Consider the following 13888-nt stretch of genomic DNA (forward strand, 5'->3'; position numbering starts at 1 on the left):
TGGCAGGGTAAATAGAAGTGACCAGTGGAAGAATGTGTTCATTTCAGTCTCAAGTTGTTGCTGGGCAGAGCATCCTCCCTGTGGCTTAAGCAGGGATATTGGAAGGGGCACCGCCCACGGGAAGAGGCTAGGGGTGCTGGCGTTCACGAGCCCAGACTCCAGGTAGGCTGCCCGGGTTTAAATCTGCGCTTTCTTTTCTTTTCCAGCTTTATGAATCTCAATTTCACACCCTTTATTTGCTGCGTACCCATGGGCAAGTCACTTAAGCCTTTTAAACTTTAAGGTTCAGCTATAAAATGGGAATTAAGAATTAGTATCTGCTTTTTGGGGTTTTGGGGATGCAGTCAGGTACGTGGAGCCCACAGCATAATGCCTGGCACACATGCTTGTCCAGTAAGGGGGCCAGTAACAATCTTTATTTTATTAGTGTTGTTGTCAATACTTATGTATGTATCGCTCACTCTGCTCTTTTAATATACATTTAATACTATTGGCATTAGGAGCTGTGTTAAAAATCTGTTACATGGGTGCCTGGGTGGCTCAGTTGTTTAAGCGACTGCCTTCGGCTCAGGTCATGATCCTGGAGTCCCGGGATCGAATCCCGCATCGGGCTCCCTGCTCAGCAGGGAGTCTGCTTCTCCCTCTGACCCTCCCCCCTCTCATGTGCTCTCTCTCTCTCTCTCATTCTCGCTCTCTCAAATAAATAAAATCTTAAAAAAAAAAAATCTGTTACAATACATTTGGGTTCACAAAAATTTAAATTGACTTGGTAAAAACCACGGTAAGCAAAGTCAAATGACAAACGGGCCAGGGGCTATATTTGCAATTCATAACGTACACAAAGGGTTCATTTCCTAATATATAAAGAACTACTCAATAAAAAAATGGGCAGTCGTAAGGCTTTTTATGGTGATACTCTTCCATCATGTGAATACATATACTCGGAGCAAAACAGGAAAACCCTAGGTTGGAGGGGGGCTTGGGACACATAGAGCCAAAGAAATGTCCATGAGTGTGTAAACAGACCTGAAACTTTTGTTTTTCCCCATAAAGTAGCTCCCTCTCAGAAATGTTCTGTTACTGTCAGCGGTACCCTCATATTTACCCTGTCACCCATGATTTTCTCATTTCCTTTTCCTGGTTCCCCCGTACCCAGAAAGTCACAGAGTCTTTTCTGGGTTTCATTCAGAGTAGTTCACATCTGCTCCAATCTTTCCAGGCCTGCAACTACTATTTTAGTCAAAAAGACACTCAATATCTGACTGAACTGCTGCCCTGGTTTCCCTTACTTTCTCTCGTTCTCTCCTCCAGGCACCACGGTATACCACGCCCAGATGAGTTTCCCCAAAACAGGGTTTTCATGTCGGGCCACCAACCTGCTCAGAAACCTTCAGTGGTTCCCTACAATCTAGAATGGAGTCTGCCTTCTGAACCCGACCCTCAGGGTCCCTTCATATGATTCACTGTCCTTATGTCTTCTAGCCTTACTTAGTCTTTCTCACTATGACTCTTTAGGGACCCTCTAAACACCTAACCTGATGGGCTTGGCCTGGCCCACTGTGCGCATTTCTGCCTTCACGCTGCCCAGCTCTGCTTCTGTCTCCTCCATCCCAATGGCCGCCCATTGTTTTCTTACCTCGCTGCATGTATTGGTTGTCTGGACCTCCCCTCTCACGTTTAACCTTTGCCACCTATGTTGTTTTAGGTAAACTTTCTCATTGAAGTAGAACGTAATCCAGAGGTGCACAGATCACAAAGTAAATCAGTAACTTTTCACAAGGTGAACACACCCATGTCACCGACGTGCCTGTCTTCTGGTTCATACCCTATCTCCCTGACTAGCTGGTAAGCACTTGAGAGACAGAACCACATTGTATGCCTTCACATGCAAGTGCATCACATCATGTGCTCAGTGACATTCCAGATCAGGAATTTGAGCTAAGAAAGGGGTCTAGGCTTTGACAAATAAGAAACACAGAAATTTAAAGGAATGTGTGAAATTTCCATTACTAACTACAAATTCTTTCTTGACAACTGGTTACAGTTGAGATATGATTAGAGGTAATATAATTTTGGTGAGTCCTGTTCAAGGGTTTCTAGGTGGTGACCTGTAAGTAAGACCTTTAAATCCAGTCTGAACAAGGCCGTATCAAAGCTTTCTCTTTTCAGATAAGGCATGCAGACATGTACAACATTAGTTTTTCTTGTCATTCTCTCCAGCAAATATTTATTGATCATATACAGTCTACTAGGTACGGTTCCAGCATATGGTAGTATTCCGCTGTGAGTAACATAAAAGATCCTTCCTCTATAGAGCTTATATTTTATTTATTTATTTATTTATTTATTTATTTATTTTTAAAGATTTTATTTATTTATTTGGCAGAGAGACACAGCGAAGAGAGGGAACACAAGCAGGGGGAGTGGGAGAGGGAGAAGCAGGCTTCCCGCCGAGCAGGAGCCCAACGTGGGGCTCGATCCCAGGACCCTGGGATCATGATCTGAGCCGGAGGCAGACACTTAACGACTGAGCCGCCCAGGCGCCCCTAGAGCTTGTGTTTTAATGAGTCACTAGAAATAATTGATAGAACTGAAAGAAAGGCTTAAGACTAAAGATACACAACAAGGCCTAAATAATACGAGAATGGTGAAAAATTGTTCCGAAATCCTCATCAACATACAGAGAGAATAAGAGCATGGAGATAAGGGCTAAAGGAAGATCAGCCCTGCACTAGGGACTTCTGGGTCAGAAATCCGTTTGTGGCATTATCAAAGGTACGAAAGAAGGCGGCAACTCAAAAGGGTAAAATAAGTCCAGGCTTAAGGAGAGCAGAGAGATGTCAAAAACATCATAGGAAACACTTAATTTTCAGCAGTGCCTTCCAGTTTACAAGGAAGGGACTTTGACTTGTTCATCCTCCCGGATCTTGGCCACTCTGATCTTGCACAGACTGTGCGTACAGGGCAGTATCACGTAAGCATAGTCACGCAGCTCCCGTGTGCTTGGTGTGAGTGTAGACTGACTTCAGTACTCTTCCCCAGGCTGCCCTTATCACCATATTTACTGTTTACTTGAAACCTGAAGCATGAGGAGCTCCCTGGCAAATCGCGCTAGCCAGAGGTTATCCACATAAGGCAAAGAGCAGTCAGGCAGATCACTTGCCAGCTCCTAGCTGTGGCTATATTGCTGGGAAACGTAGGCACAGGGGATGGAAGGTGGAGGACCCCTAGGCTGCTAATCCTGAAAAAGTCACTTGTTGAAAGTATTATGAGTTCCCTTTCAGTTTTGTTTGGTCTTGTCTTTTATTGCCCCTTTGGTAATATCTTTTTTGTACCTACAAGGCTTCGGTTTGCAAAGCTATAAATCTGCCAGTCTTGTTGACGTGGCTTTCACTTTGAATTAAGGTTCAGCAAAGGGATTAGCGCATAACAGTTTCAGGCTGTATTTCTTTACACAAAAGGGTGGATATGGTTTGAACAGGCTGCCAAAGCCAGGAAGAGAAGTTAATTGTGTAAATCAATGCAGGCAAGAGCTGATCACCTTTCTGAAAGACAAGACAATGCAGCATACAACCTCTAAATAGATCTTTGGGGTCAAGTTGATGTCATGTGGAAGAATCAATATTTACGGGGCTTTATGAAGTTAGCCTTAATGAACCCCAGGCATTTTGCTAGGCCGCTAATTGCAGGAAGAGGAAAGGCGACAGTGGCTGAAGTCCATGGCTATGGAGGTTGTATAAAAATAAGTGAAGAGACAGTCACTTGCTTACGTGCAAGGGGCCCACCCTAGGTTCTACCCAAGCATTTGTTGGGTATGTGTTTGGAAAGGCTGGCTTTCTTGAGATTTTACTGACATTTTAAGAAAAGGCAACTTTTGCATCCTAACAGAAGAAGGTAAGTCCTTTACACTTTGACACCGTTATCTAAGCAGTTTTCTGAGATGAGGTTTTTTTTTTTTTAAGATTTTATTTATGTATTTGATAGAGAGCACAAGCAGGGGGAGCGGCAGGCAGAGGGAGAGGGAGAAGCAGGCTCCCTGCTGAGCAGGGAGCCCGTGCAGGACTCCATCCCAGGACCCTGGGACCATGACCCAAGCCAAAGGCAGACGCCTAACCAACTGAGCCACCCAGGCGCCCATCTGAGATGAGTTCTGATGTCATTTTGGATTCTGCCTTATAAATGTGCTAATCACAGGGGCAGGTCCCTCTCAGAGTATAGCTCATCCCTCCCTCTGACTCACTTGAAAGGTTTTATAGTAAAGAATTGTAGTAAAGAGCGTTTACTTTGGGATGCTGGCTTCAATCCAAGTTGAATAAAAGATTTTTGATAAATATCATTTGCACATGTGATATCATCCAGTAGAAGGCTGTTTGGTATGCCTAAGTGTTCTGTATTCCTCACGGGGTTGGCAGAATCACTGGTGGGTTAGGAGCCTTATCTTCTATTTATTTTAGTGGGTGCTTCTACTAAATGTTGTTGACTAGGTAGAGGAATGCACTGTCTCATATTTTATCCTGGCTGTAACAAAATGACAATCCTATAGAGTCAGGAACTGAAAGTTATCAAGCAGCTTTGTTAGGTGCTGTGAGTCAGAGTGTGGCCCCAGATGTTTGTTAGAAGCTCTAGGTCATGTGTGCTTAGTAGATAAATTTTGGAACTGAATTTTCAGCCCTCTTTCCTTAGTGTCTTTTATCAGAGGAGGCTTTAAAATTCACAGAGAGAAGAGCTTCTGTTCTCTTCTCACTCCCACTCCCATTCCTTCTCTCCGGGATCGTTTTTCAGAATAAATACTGAAAAGGAAAAGCATGAGAGGTTTGTTGGGATTGTTGTAGTGTTTTTACAAGAGAATCTGACGTTTGCTATTTTCATCTTTGGATATTCATTCTGGGTTTGTATTCTTTCTTTTCAGCTGTTTGAGAACTTCTACTTTGGTACCCTGAAGCTTAATTCAATTCACATCTCTCAGAGGTTCACAGTAGACAGCTTTGGAAACTACGCCTCCTGTGGGCAAATTGACTTCTCCTAAGGTGGATCTTGGGAAGCGCTAGAAGTTGAACATCCTCACAAGGTGCAGAGGGAAAGTATCCTCATTTGAATTACTGAAGAGGGATGTAGAAATTTGAATGGTGACTTTCCTGGGAGGTTCCCCACACGAACCATGGTCTCTAATGGTTGTTCACAGTCCTCAAACTGTCTGTCGTCCAAGGGAGTTGTGGGCACCGGGTGGTTGTGTAACCCTTGGCTTGTTCATCTTTCACAGGGTCTACCTTTCTTGCTGAAGTTCTTCTCTGGAAATGTACGTCTCAAGCCCATTGGAGCTGAGATTCACGTTATTTCTTATACACCTACTGGTTTTGCTCCAGCCATTAAAGTTTCATATTAATACTTTAAAAGAGAATTAAAGATGTGGTTTTGTTACTCTCTCCACCTAAATCAAATGTCTACAGTTTTTAGAAGGTTTGATTTTTACTTCGCTTTATACCTTAACCTTTTTTTTTTTTGAAGATTTATTTATTTTAAAGAGAGAAAGAGCAGGGAGAGGGCAGAGGGAGAGGGAGAGAGAGAAGCTCAAGCAGGCTGTGCGCTGAGCATGGAGCCCAGTCTCACGACCCTGAGATCATGACCTGAGCCGAAATCAGAAGTCGGGTGCTTAACCCACTGAGTTACCCAGCTGCCCCTGTACTTTAACTTTTTTTTTTTTTTTTTTAAGATTTTATTTATTTGAGAGTGAGAGAGAGCTAGAGCACACGGGCAAGAAAGCACATGAGCTGAGAGGAAGGGCAGAGGGAGAGGGAGAAGCAGACTCCCTGCTGAGCAAGGAGCTGGATGCAGGGCTCCATCCCAGGACTCTGGGATCACGACAGAGCCCAAGGCAGACGCTCAACCAATTGGGCCACCCAGGCGCCCCTGTACCTTAACTTTTAATCACTACCCAGAAGGTTTAACCATTTGTTAGTGTACGGTTCAGCATTGTTAAGTGTCCTCACATTGTTCTGAAACATCTCCAGAACTTCTTGCAAATCTGAAACTATACCTGTAAACAACTCTCCATTTCCCTCTCCCCCAGGTGCCTGGCAACCACCCTTCTACTTTCTTTCTGTGAATTTGTCTACTTTAGATTCCTCATATAAGTGGGATCATACAGTATTTGTCTTTTTGTGACTGGCCTATTGGCACTTAGCAAAACATCCTCAGGGTTCATCCATGTTGTAGCATTGGTCAAAATTACCTTCCTGTAAAAAAGGCTGAATAATATTCCCTTGTACCTGTACACCACGTTTTGTTTATCCATTCAGCCACCACTGGACACTTGGGTTCCTTGACCTCTTGGTTGTTGTGAATATAGTGGTCTACGAACATGGGTGTATAGGGATTTCTTCGCGATCCTGCTTTCAGTTCCTTCACTACTCAGAATTTTATCTTTAGCAAAATAACTTAAAGTTTTTATCTTTTACTTTGGTCTGTCCTCTTTCTTCTGAAGCTGGAACTCTTTTGTATTTGTTAGGTTACCGTTCCTTACCTTACCCTCCCTCCAGCCTTTCCAGGCCACTGATGGAGTTATGGCATCATAACTCTTTTATATTTACTCCTCGGGGTGACAGCAGTGGAAACAGTGACAATATTGTCAGGAGGATGCAGAGTTCCCTGGGGCAGGGGCAGCTGCGGAAGCTCCTTCCTTGCCACAGACCAGTGGACGGAGGGGGCTCCCGGCATGGCTTCCCCGACCCATCAGCCCCGCCACATGCTCTGCTGGCGAGCTCCAGCCTCACCCTCACCTCCTCTGTTCACAGCCCTCTCCCTCCATGTCACCTCTTTCTCTTCCCTTCATTCCTTACTCTTATTTTGATTCTTTCTGTTTGAAAAGTCTCATTCTGAACCCTGTGCGTTAATGCTGCTACACAGTAAGGGCCGTGTGTACCACTCAGATTGGTTCATCAGTGTGACTGCACAGATCATCTGTGAATAAATGAATTTCCAAAGTCACTGTGTTTTTCTCTAGTATTATCGTACAGTTTTAGCTTGACCCCCTTCATCGGGGTGTGTTGGGATATGGTGTTGCCCTCACTGACTCCCTAGCATAGCTGTATCATTCATCCAGAACTTACACATGAGTGCCTGCAGGTGGTTTTTTCTCCAGATGCCTTCTACTAGGAACATTCATTTTTTTTTTTTAATTTATTTAAGTTGAGGTTTTACCTCGTTTACCATCAGTGGTTAGATGGCACGTGGGAAGGAGTGCTCCAAGGGATCATACTGAATAGCGGAGCTGACAGCAGAGGTCAGTGTCCTCATCTCATCCCAGCGCTTCTCTCTTACTGGTTTCTTTCTGACACCTGCCGCCCGGCAGCCTTGGCCAGGAAGTAAAGATGTCTTGTTTTCAATGTCAGAGATTTATGACCTGTGTTTCCAGTAAATTTTTTTTTTTTAAGTTTTATCTTTGGAAAGTGTAACTTTATCAAATCCTAAATTCTTTTTTTTTTTTGGAAGATTTTTACTTATTTGACAGAGAGAGAGAGACAGCGAGAGAGGGAACACAAGCAGGGGGAGTGGGAGAGGGAGAAGCAGGCTTCCTGCGGAGCAGGGAGCCCAAAGCGGGGCTGGATCCCAGGACCCCGGGATCATGACCTGAGCCAAAGGCAGACGCTTCACGACTGAGCCACCCAGGCGCCCCTCTTTTTTTTTGAACATAAAGATTTTTTTTTTTTTAAGTATCTCTACACCCAACGTGGGACTTGAACTCACAACTCTGAGATCAAGAGCTGCGTGCTCGGGGCACCTGGGTGGCTCAGTCGGTTGAGCGTCTGCCTTCGGCTCGGGTCATGATCCCAGGGTCCTGGGATTGAGCCCCGCATCGGGCTCCCTGCTCCGTGGGAAGCCTGCTTCTCCCTCTCCTCCCTGCTCAGTATTCTCACTCGCTATCTCTGTCTCTTGCTCTCAAATAAATAAATAAAATCTTAAAAAAAAAAAAAGAGCTGCGTGCTCTACCAACTGAACCAGCCAGGCGCCCCCAAGTCCTAAATTCTTAATAGAATTGGAGATGCTGTTATTTAAAATTTAGAGGTAACTGTGCATTTAAGGACCTATTGTATTATTAAGTAATTTTTCACAAGTAATTTACCTTTTTCACTCTCCTTTTCACGATTCTACAGTGGATTTTTCCAGAGGCTACATGACATAGTGACAACTTCACTCCGTTGGTTAATGGAGCATGTACTTGTGTGTTTTGTGTTTCCTAGAACCTTGTCAGTTGTAGAAATTTGTAAGAATTTTCCAAGATTCGGGATCCCCTCCCACCTAATTGTAATGGGGTACATGTTGGAAGATTTGCTACTTGTGATTATAATCAAATAATCCTTTAATATTATCACTTAGTAATTCATTCTGCCCAGGAATAGAGTTAAATCGCAGCTCCCGTCCCTCCAGCTGGTTTTTGAGGCACTGACTTCACCGTCAGCTCCTCGCAGAGGAAGAGGAAAAACGGTCTCTCCCTGCAATTATCACACAAGATCTGTGTTGTTACATGAGAAACTTCGTCACGGGAGAATCATCTTGATTTTTGGGGAGGGGACACAAGGAGTTAGTCCCAGACAAACTCCGTACCCATGGTAGAAACGTGATAAAAGCCCCTTCTTGTCGTGGTTATGTTTAAGTGAGCTTCAGAATTTACTACCGTGGACACTGTTGAGAATCCAGCTTCGTAAGGACCCAAAGCTCGTTCGGGTTCACTCCTGCGCCGCGCTCTCTCCCTGGAGCTGAAGGGAACCCCATGGCACCAGGGGTGTGTACTGAGTGAGGAAGACCTCTCAGATTCTCCCTTGATGCCTCCAGGGAACATGGATGTGCCAAGACACTACAGGCGAGAGAAAGGGCTGCCATCGGGGCTGTTTTTATTAATAGCTTTCTTGTTGTTGTTAATAAAATGCTCTTTTATTTTTTTATTTTTTTTAAGATTATTTATTTGACACAGAGAGAGTGAGAGAGCACAAGAACAGGGAGCAGCAGGCAGGCAGAGGGAGAGGGAGAAGCAGGCTCCCTGCGGAGCAAGGAGCCCGATGCGGGGCTCGGTCCCAGGACCCTGGGATCATGACCCGAGCTGAAGGCAGACGCTTAACCCACTGAGCCACCCAGGGGCCCCTAAAATGCTCTTTTAAACAAAAGATCAAATACATTCACCTTGTGGCAAGTCATCCAGCTGTAGCCTTTATGCTCTTTTCAACATGTATTTTATACTTCAGTTTAAATGTTGATTTATTTATTTAAAAAAATTTTTTTTTAAGATTTTATTTATTTATTTGACAGAGAGAGAGACAGCGAGAGCAGGAACACAAGCAGAGGGAGAGGCAGAGGGAGAAGCAGGCTCCCCGCGGAGTAGGGAGCCTGTATGCAGGGCTCGATCCCAGGACCCCGGGATCATGACCTGAGCTGAAGGCAGACGCTCAATGACTGAGCCACCCGGGCACCCCTAAATGTTGATTTAAAAACAAATTTCATCATCCAGAGGTTACTACTCCCTATGCTTTTAAGCACATATCATTATCAAATTGTTAAATAATGTTTCACAAATAACAGCTAATATTTGCGGGATGCTCACATTTCTCATTTGCGTATTTTTTTTTTTAAAGATTTCACACGCAAGTGGCGGCGGGGGGCGGGGCGCAGAGGGAAAGAGAATCTCAAGCAGGCCTGATGCAGGGCTCAATCCCAGGACTCTGAGATCATAATCTGAGCTGAAGTCAGCTGCTTAACCAACTGAGCCACCCAGGCGCCCCGAGTATTAACTCATTAATCTTTACAACAGCCTACTTCAGTTGGTATTATTATTACCCTCATTTTACAGACTGAGGCTTAACGAGGTTAAGAGATTTGCCTGAGGTCGTAACAGCTTATACCACCAGTTCTTAAAATGTGGTCTCTGGACCCCTGGGAATCCCTGGGAACCTTTTAGGGCTGTGTGTGAGGTCCACACTATTTTCTTAAAAATATTACTTGTTTTTTTCACTCTCATTCTCTCGTGAGTATACCGTGGAGTTTTCCAGAGGCTATGTGACATGGTGACATTATCACTCTGATGGTTAATGGAATATGTGCTCATATGTTTTTGTGTTTTCTAGAATTTTGTAAGTTGGCAGGTTTACATATAATGTAATATGTTAGTTATTTATTTTTTAAAAGATTTTGTTTATTTGACAGAGACACAGCGAGAGAGGGAACACAGGCAGGGGGAGTGGGAGAGGGAGAAGCCGGCTTCCTGCTGAGCAGGGAGCCCAATGCGGGGCTCAATCCCAGGACCCTGGGATCATGACCTGAGTGGAAGGCAGATGCTCAATGACTGAGCCACCCAGGTGCCCCAATGTAATACGTTTTTAGACATTAACTCAGTTTGCTCTCAGTATTTCTACTGTACTCTTACTAGCTCTTTTCAGTTTTATCTGCTGTTACAGGCTGAATTACATCCCTAGGAATTCATATGTTGAAGCCCTAACCCTCCAGCAGTTCAGAATGTGACTGTATTTGGAGACAGGACCTTTAAAGGGGTGATCAAGTAAAAATAAGGCTGAGGCCTTTAGGGTAGGCCCTAATCCATTCTGACTGATGTCTTTATAAGAAGAGGAAATATAGGTACATCAGACCCCTGGCTTCCGAGATCAGCCCCCCTGGGTCTTTCTTCAAAAAAGGTTGGTGATGACATCACCAAGCCAAATGGTGATTGGAAGGGTCTAAGGATTATGGTGAAGCTGACCATCCAGGACAGACAAGCACAGATTTAGATCCTTCTGCCTCTGCCCTGATCCGTGGGCTGCAGTGTGGCTGGCTGCTACCTTCATGACATCAACAGTGGTGTGGTGAAATGTCCAGTTAAGGACTAGAAAGGAAAATACTTCAATAAAGGGTTGTTACGATAACCAAAGGAAAAAAAAACCTTCAGACATGTGCGTGCATAGAGGAATGACCATGTACGACCCAGCAAGAAGGCAGCCATCTGCAAGCCAGGGAGAAAGGCCTCAGGAGAAACTAAACCTAGCAACACTTTAATCTTGGACTTCTAGTCTCCGGGACTTGGAGAAAATAAATTTCTGTTGTTGAAGCCACCCCCAGTTTGTGGTATTTTGTTATGACAGTCCTAACAAACTAATATACTTGTTATAATGCAGAAGCTAATCTACCAGTCTTCTTTTGAACCAGACATTAAATGTAAATCAATGCCCCCTTCTTGCTAGTTTTTTTTGGGGGGGGGCGGAATATAGTTGTGTTTCATAAAATACATGATTTTGTTAATATGTAATGGGTTCCTTATTGTTATTTTTAAATACACATTTTTTCACTTCTTAGGAGTTTCTTTAAAGATTTAAGAGCAGTTTTAGGTTCACAGCAAAATTTAGAGGCAGGCTTAGTTTTATTTTCAAGTACAATAGATAATATCTATGTCTATATATCTCATATAAACAAACTTTTGTAGGAGTCCTCAAGAATTTTTTAGCATAAAGGACCCCCAAAACCAGAAAGTTTGACAACTGCTATACCATGCTATACTTCTTCCAAATGGGATTATATTACACATGATCTTCTCTAACAAGCTTTTCTCATCCAGCAATATGTAGTGGGTCACCTTAGTTGTCAACAGATACAGATCTACATGATTTTTAATGTCTTTGCAATAGTTCATTGTGTGTATGTTTTATACTTTAGCTAGTTGGTCCCTGACTAATGGACAATGAGCTGGTTTCCAGGTTTGGCTATTATACCCAATTCTGGATTGAATATCTTTGTGCATTTTTTTAATGCTTGTGAGGTCATCCAGAAATGAGATTACATGGTTTTAAAGATATGGTTAAATGTAAGTTTCTTATTTAGAAACTAAAGTTCCTCCATTTTGTATTGCTGGGTGCTAAATACAAACAAAAATGCATAAAACATATGTACCATTTAACAAATACACCCAGCAGCTTTTGGGCCCATTCGTTTGAAAAGGCCAATCTAGTAATTCTCTCAAAGGTTAGTAAAACCTTTTCTTCTTTATAAATTATAATTGTCCATTTTCTACAACTCTTTTACCTGTCATCTGGAAAATTGGATTCTCTCCCCTAAATTAGCTCTGCTGTTGGCTTAATGACAGTCCTGGACTCCTGTTGATTTGCCTTCAGCGCCAATCAGCTGACCCAGCTTGAAGGTGTTGCAGAAGACCAGTCCCACTGAAGGGGCTGCCCAGGAGTGTGGGAAACATTTTGACCTTCAAAAGTCTAGAAACATCTATTGTTTTATTGATGGGCATCTTGTCAGTGCCTGTCCAAACGATTGGGCATATTGGGCAACTTTGGTAATTTTATTTTTTTTTATTTTTTTTATTTTTTAAAGATTTTATTTATTTATTCATGAGAGACAGAGAGAGAGAGAGAAGCAGAGGGAGAAGCAGGCTTCCAAGGAGCAGGGAGCCCAATGCGAGACTCGATCCCAGGACCCTGGGATCATGACCTGAGCCGAAGGCAGACGCTTAACCATCTGAGCCACCCAGGCGCCTGCAACTTCGGTAATTTTAGAAGATCAGGGACTTCATAAGATAGGACTGGAACCGGAGGACTATGTCTAGAATCTTCCTCAATGCCTTGGCAATAACACAGTGAGCTTTGCTAAGATGAGGATTGAGATGGTGGAAAAAGATGGCAAATTTTAGGACATCTTCAGAACTATGGGGCCTCAGAGCCTTCTCTTCTCCACCTGAGAAAAGAAGTAACATTTTTTAAACATCCGCTGTCCTACTTAGTATGTAGTTTTGCACGAGTTTCCCAGAATTCTTCTGAGATAGATGGTATTATCATTACAGATAGAAAATAGATTAGGGAACCTGCCCACTAACACAGCTAGTAAGTGGGTTTCCACCCCCAGTCTGACAAACTGTTCTCCCACTATACAGTCTTGTTTTACAGCCCGGCAAGGCTGCTGTATTTACTGGGAGACATTAACAGCCACAGCCGCCCTGCAGCACCACCTCTAAATCCAACCGCAAAGGAAAAAGAAAACATGGAAAAGGAGCTATTGTTTTCTGTTTTCCCAAGGGTACCCCAGCCCAAGCCATTGATGCAGTCAGAATTCTCAGGCAGGCCAGATTCAGGGTAACCTGTGTTATTTCCTACCGATTAAGATCATGTTTCTCATTGCCTTTGATTTGATTTTTTTTTTTTTTAAGACCACAGCAGCCAAGTCTTTTTATTAAAACACAATCTAAGGCTTGGGTCCCAAAAGTTCATTATGTTTGTCCTGTCAGATTCTCCATGTTTCCTCTTCCATTTATTAGTAATGTAAACCTCACCCTGTTTCTGCTCTGATCCTGGGACTGCCCATCCTCCAGCCTTCCCAGCTGGGATGGCAACACATTTTTACAGGCACCGATAAGGGTCACAGTTTTAACAAAAACCTAAACACCTCAGACAAAACCAGCCTCCCCTCCAACCCCCTTCCCCAGTGGCTTATTAGAAACAAGTTGAAGTCAAAAGCACGAACAAACGCGCCTTTTTCAAATGTGCAGCTTCAAGGCAGATGAAATGGTCAGACGTTTGCCTTTAGGGTTCCCCTAGAAAGGGTTAACAAAAGGGGTGAGCCCTGAAACAGCTGCTTGGGAAGGAGGACATCTGCCCCTCTCACCCGCCATTCAGTGCTGTGGCCTTGCCTGGAAAAAAGCATGTGGGGCTGGGAAGCAATAGTTCTCGGAGGCAGCCAGTTGTACTATGGCTTTTGTCTTAACGAAGCTGCCGGTGACTGTCAGAGCCATAACCCGCAGCAAGCCAGCTGTCAGGGCTGTGGCACAGGCCCCTCTGGGTGGCCGGCAAGGGGAGACAGAGTATCTGTGGCCAAATTCCCTCTTAGACACCTGAGCCTACTGGCTTTGTAACTG

The 13888-nt window shown here is 43.8% G+C and overlaps 1 protein-coding gene across 3 annotated transcripts in view; it reads left to right on the forward strand.

Moving 5' to 3' along the window:
- Positions 1-5417, forward strand: part of ASCC1 (activating signal cointegrator 1 complex subunit 1) — a 106313-nt gene extending 100896 nt beyond the window's left edge. For 2 of the 3 annotated variants that reach the window (XM_025850173.2, XM_025850175.2), the window contains exons 10-11: positions 4910-5068; positions 5261-5417. In XM_025850173.2, coding sequence (XP_025705958.1) covers positions 4910-5026 — 117 coding nt within the window. In that variant the 3' untranslated portion in view covers positions 5027-5068; positions 5261-5417. Of the gene's footprint in view, positions 1-4909; positions 5069-5260 lie in introns of those variants that run through there. The other variant, XM_073878855.1, reaches the window with a different exon arrangement.
- The last annotated feature ends 8471 nt before the right edge of the window (positions 5418-13888 follow it).

Source organism: Callorhinus ursinus, unplaced genomic scaffold, assembly GCF_003265705.2.
Source record: "Callorhinus ursinus isolate GAN/ISIS: 27379988/994484 unplaced genomic scaffold, GSC_fseal_2.0 scaffold31, whole genome shotgun sequence".
Classification (NCBI taxonomy): domain Eukaryota; kingdom Metazoa; phylum Chordata; class Mammalia; order Carnivora; family Otariidae; genus Callorhinus; species Callorhinus ursinus.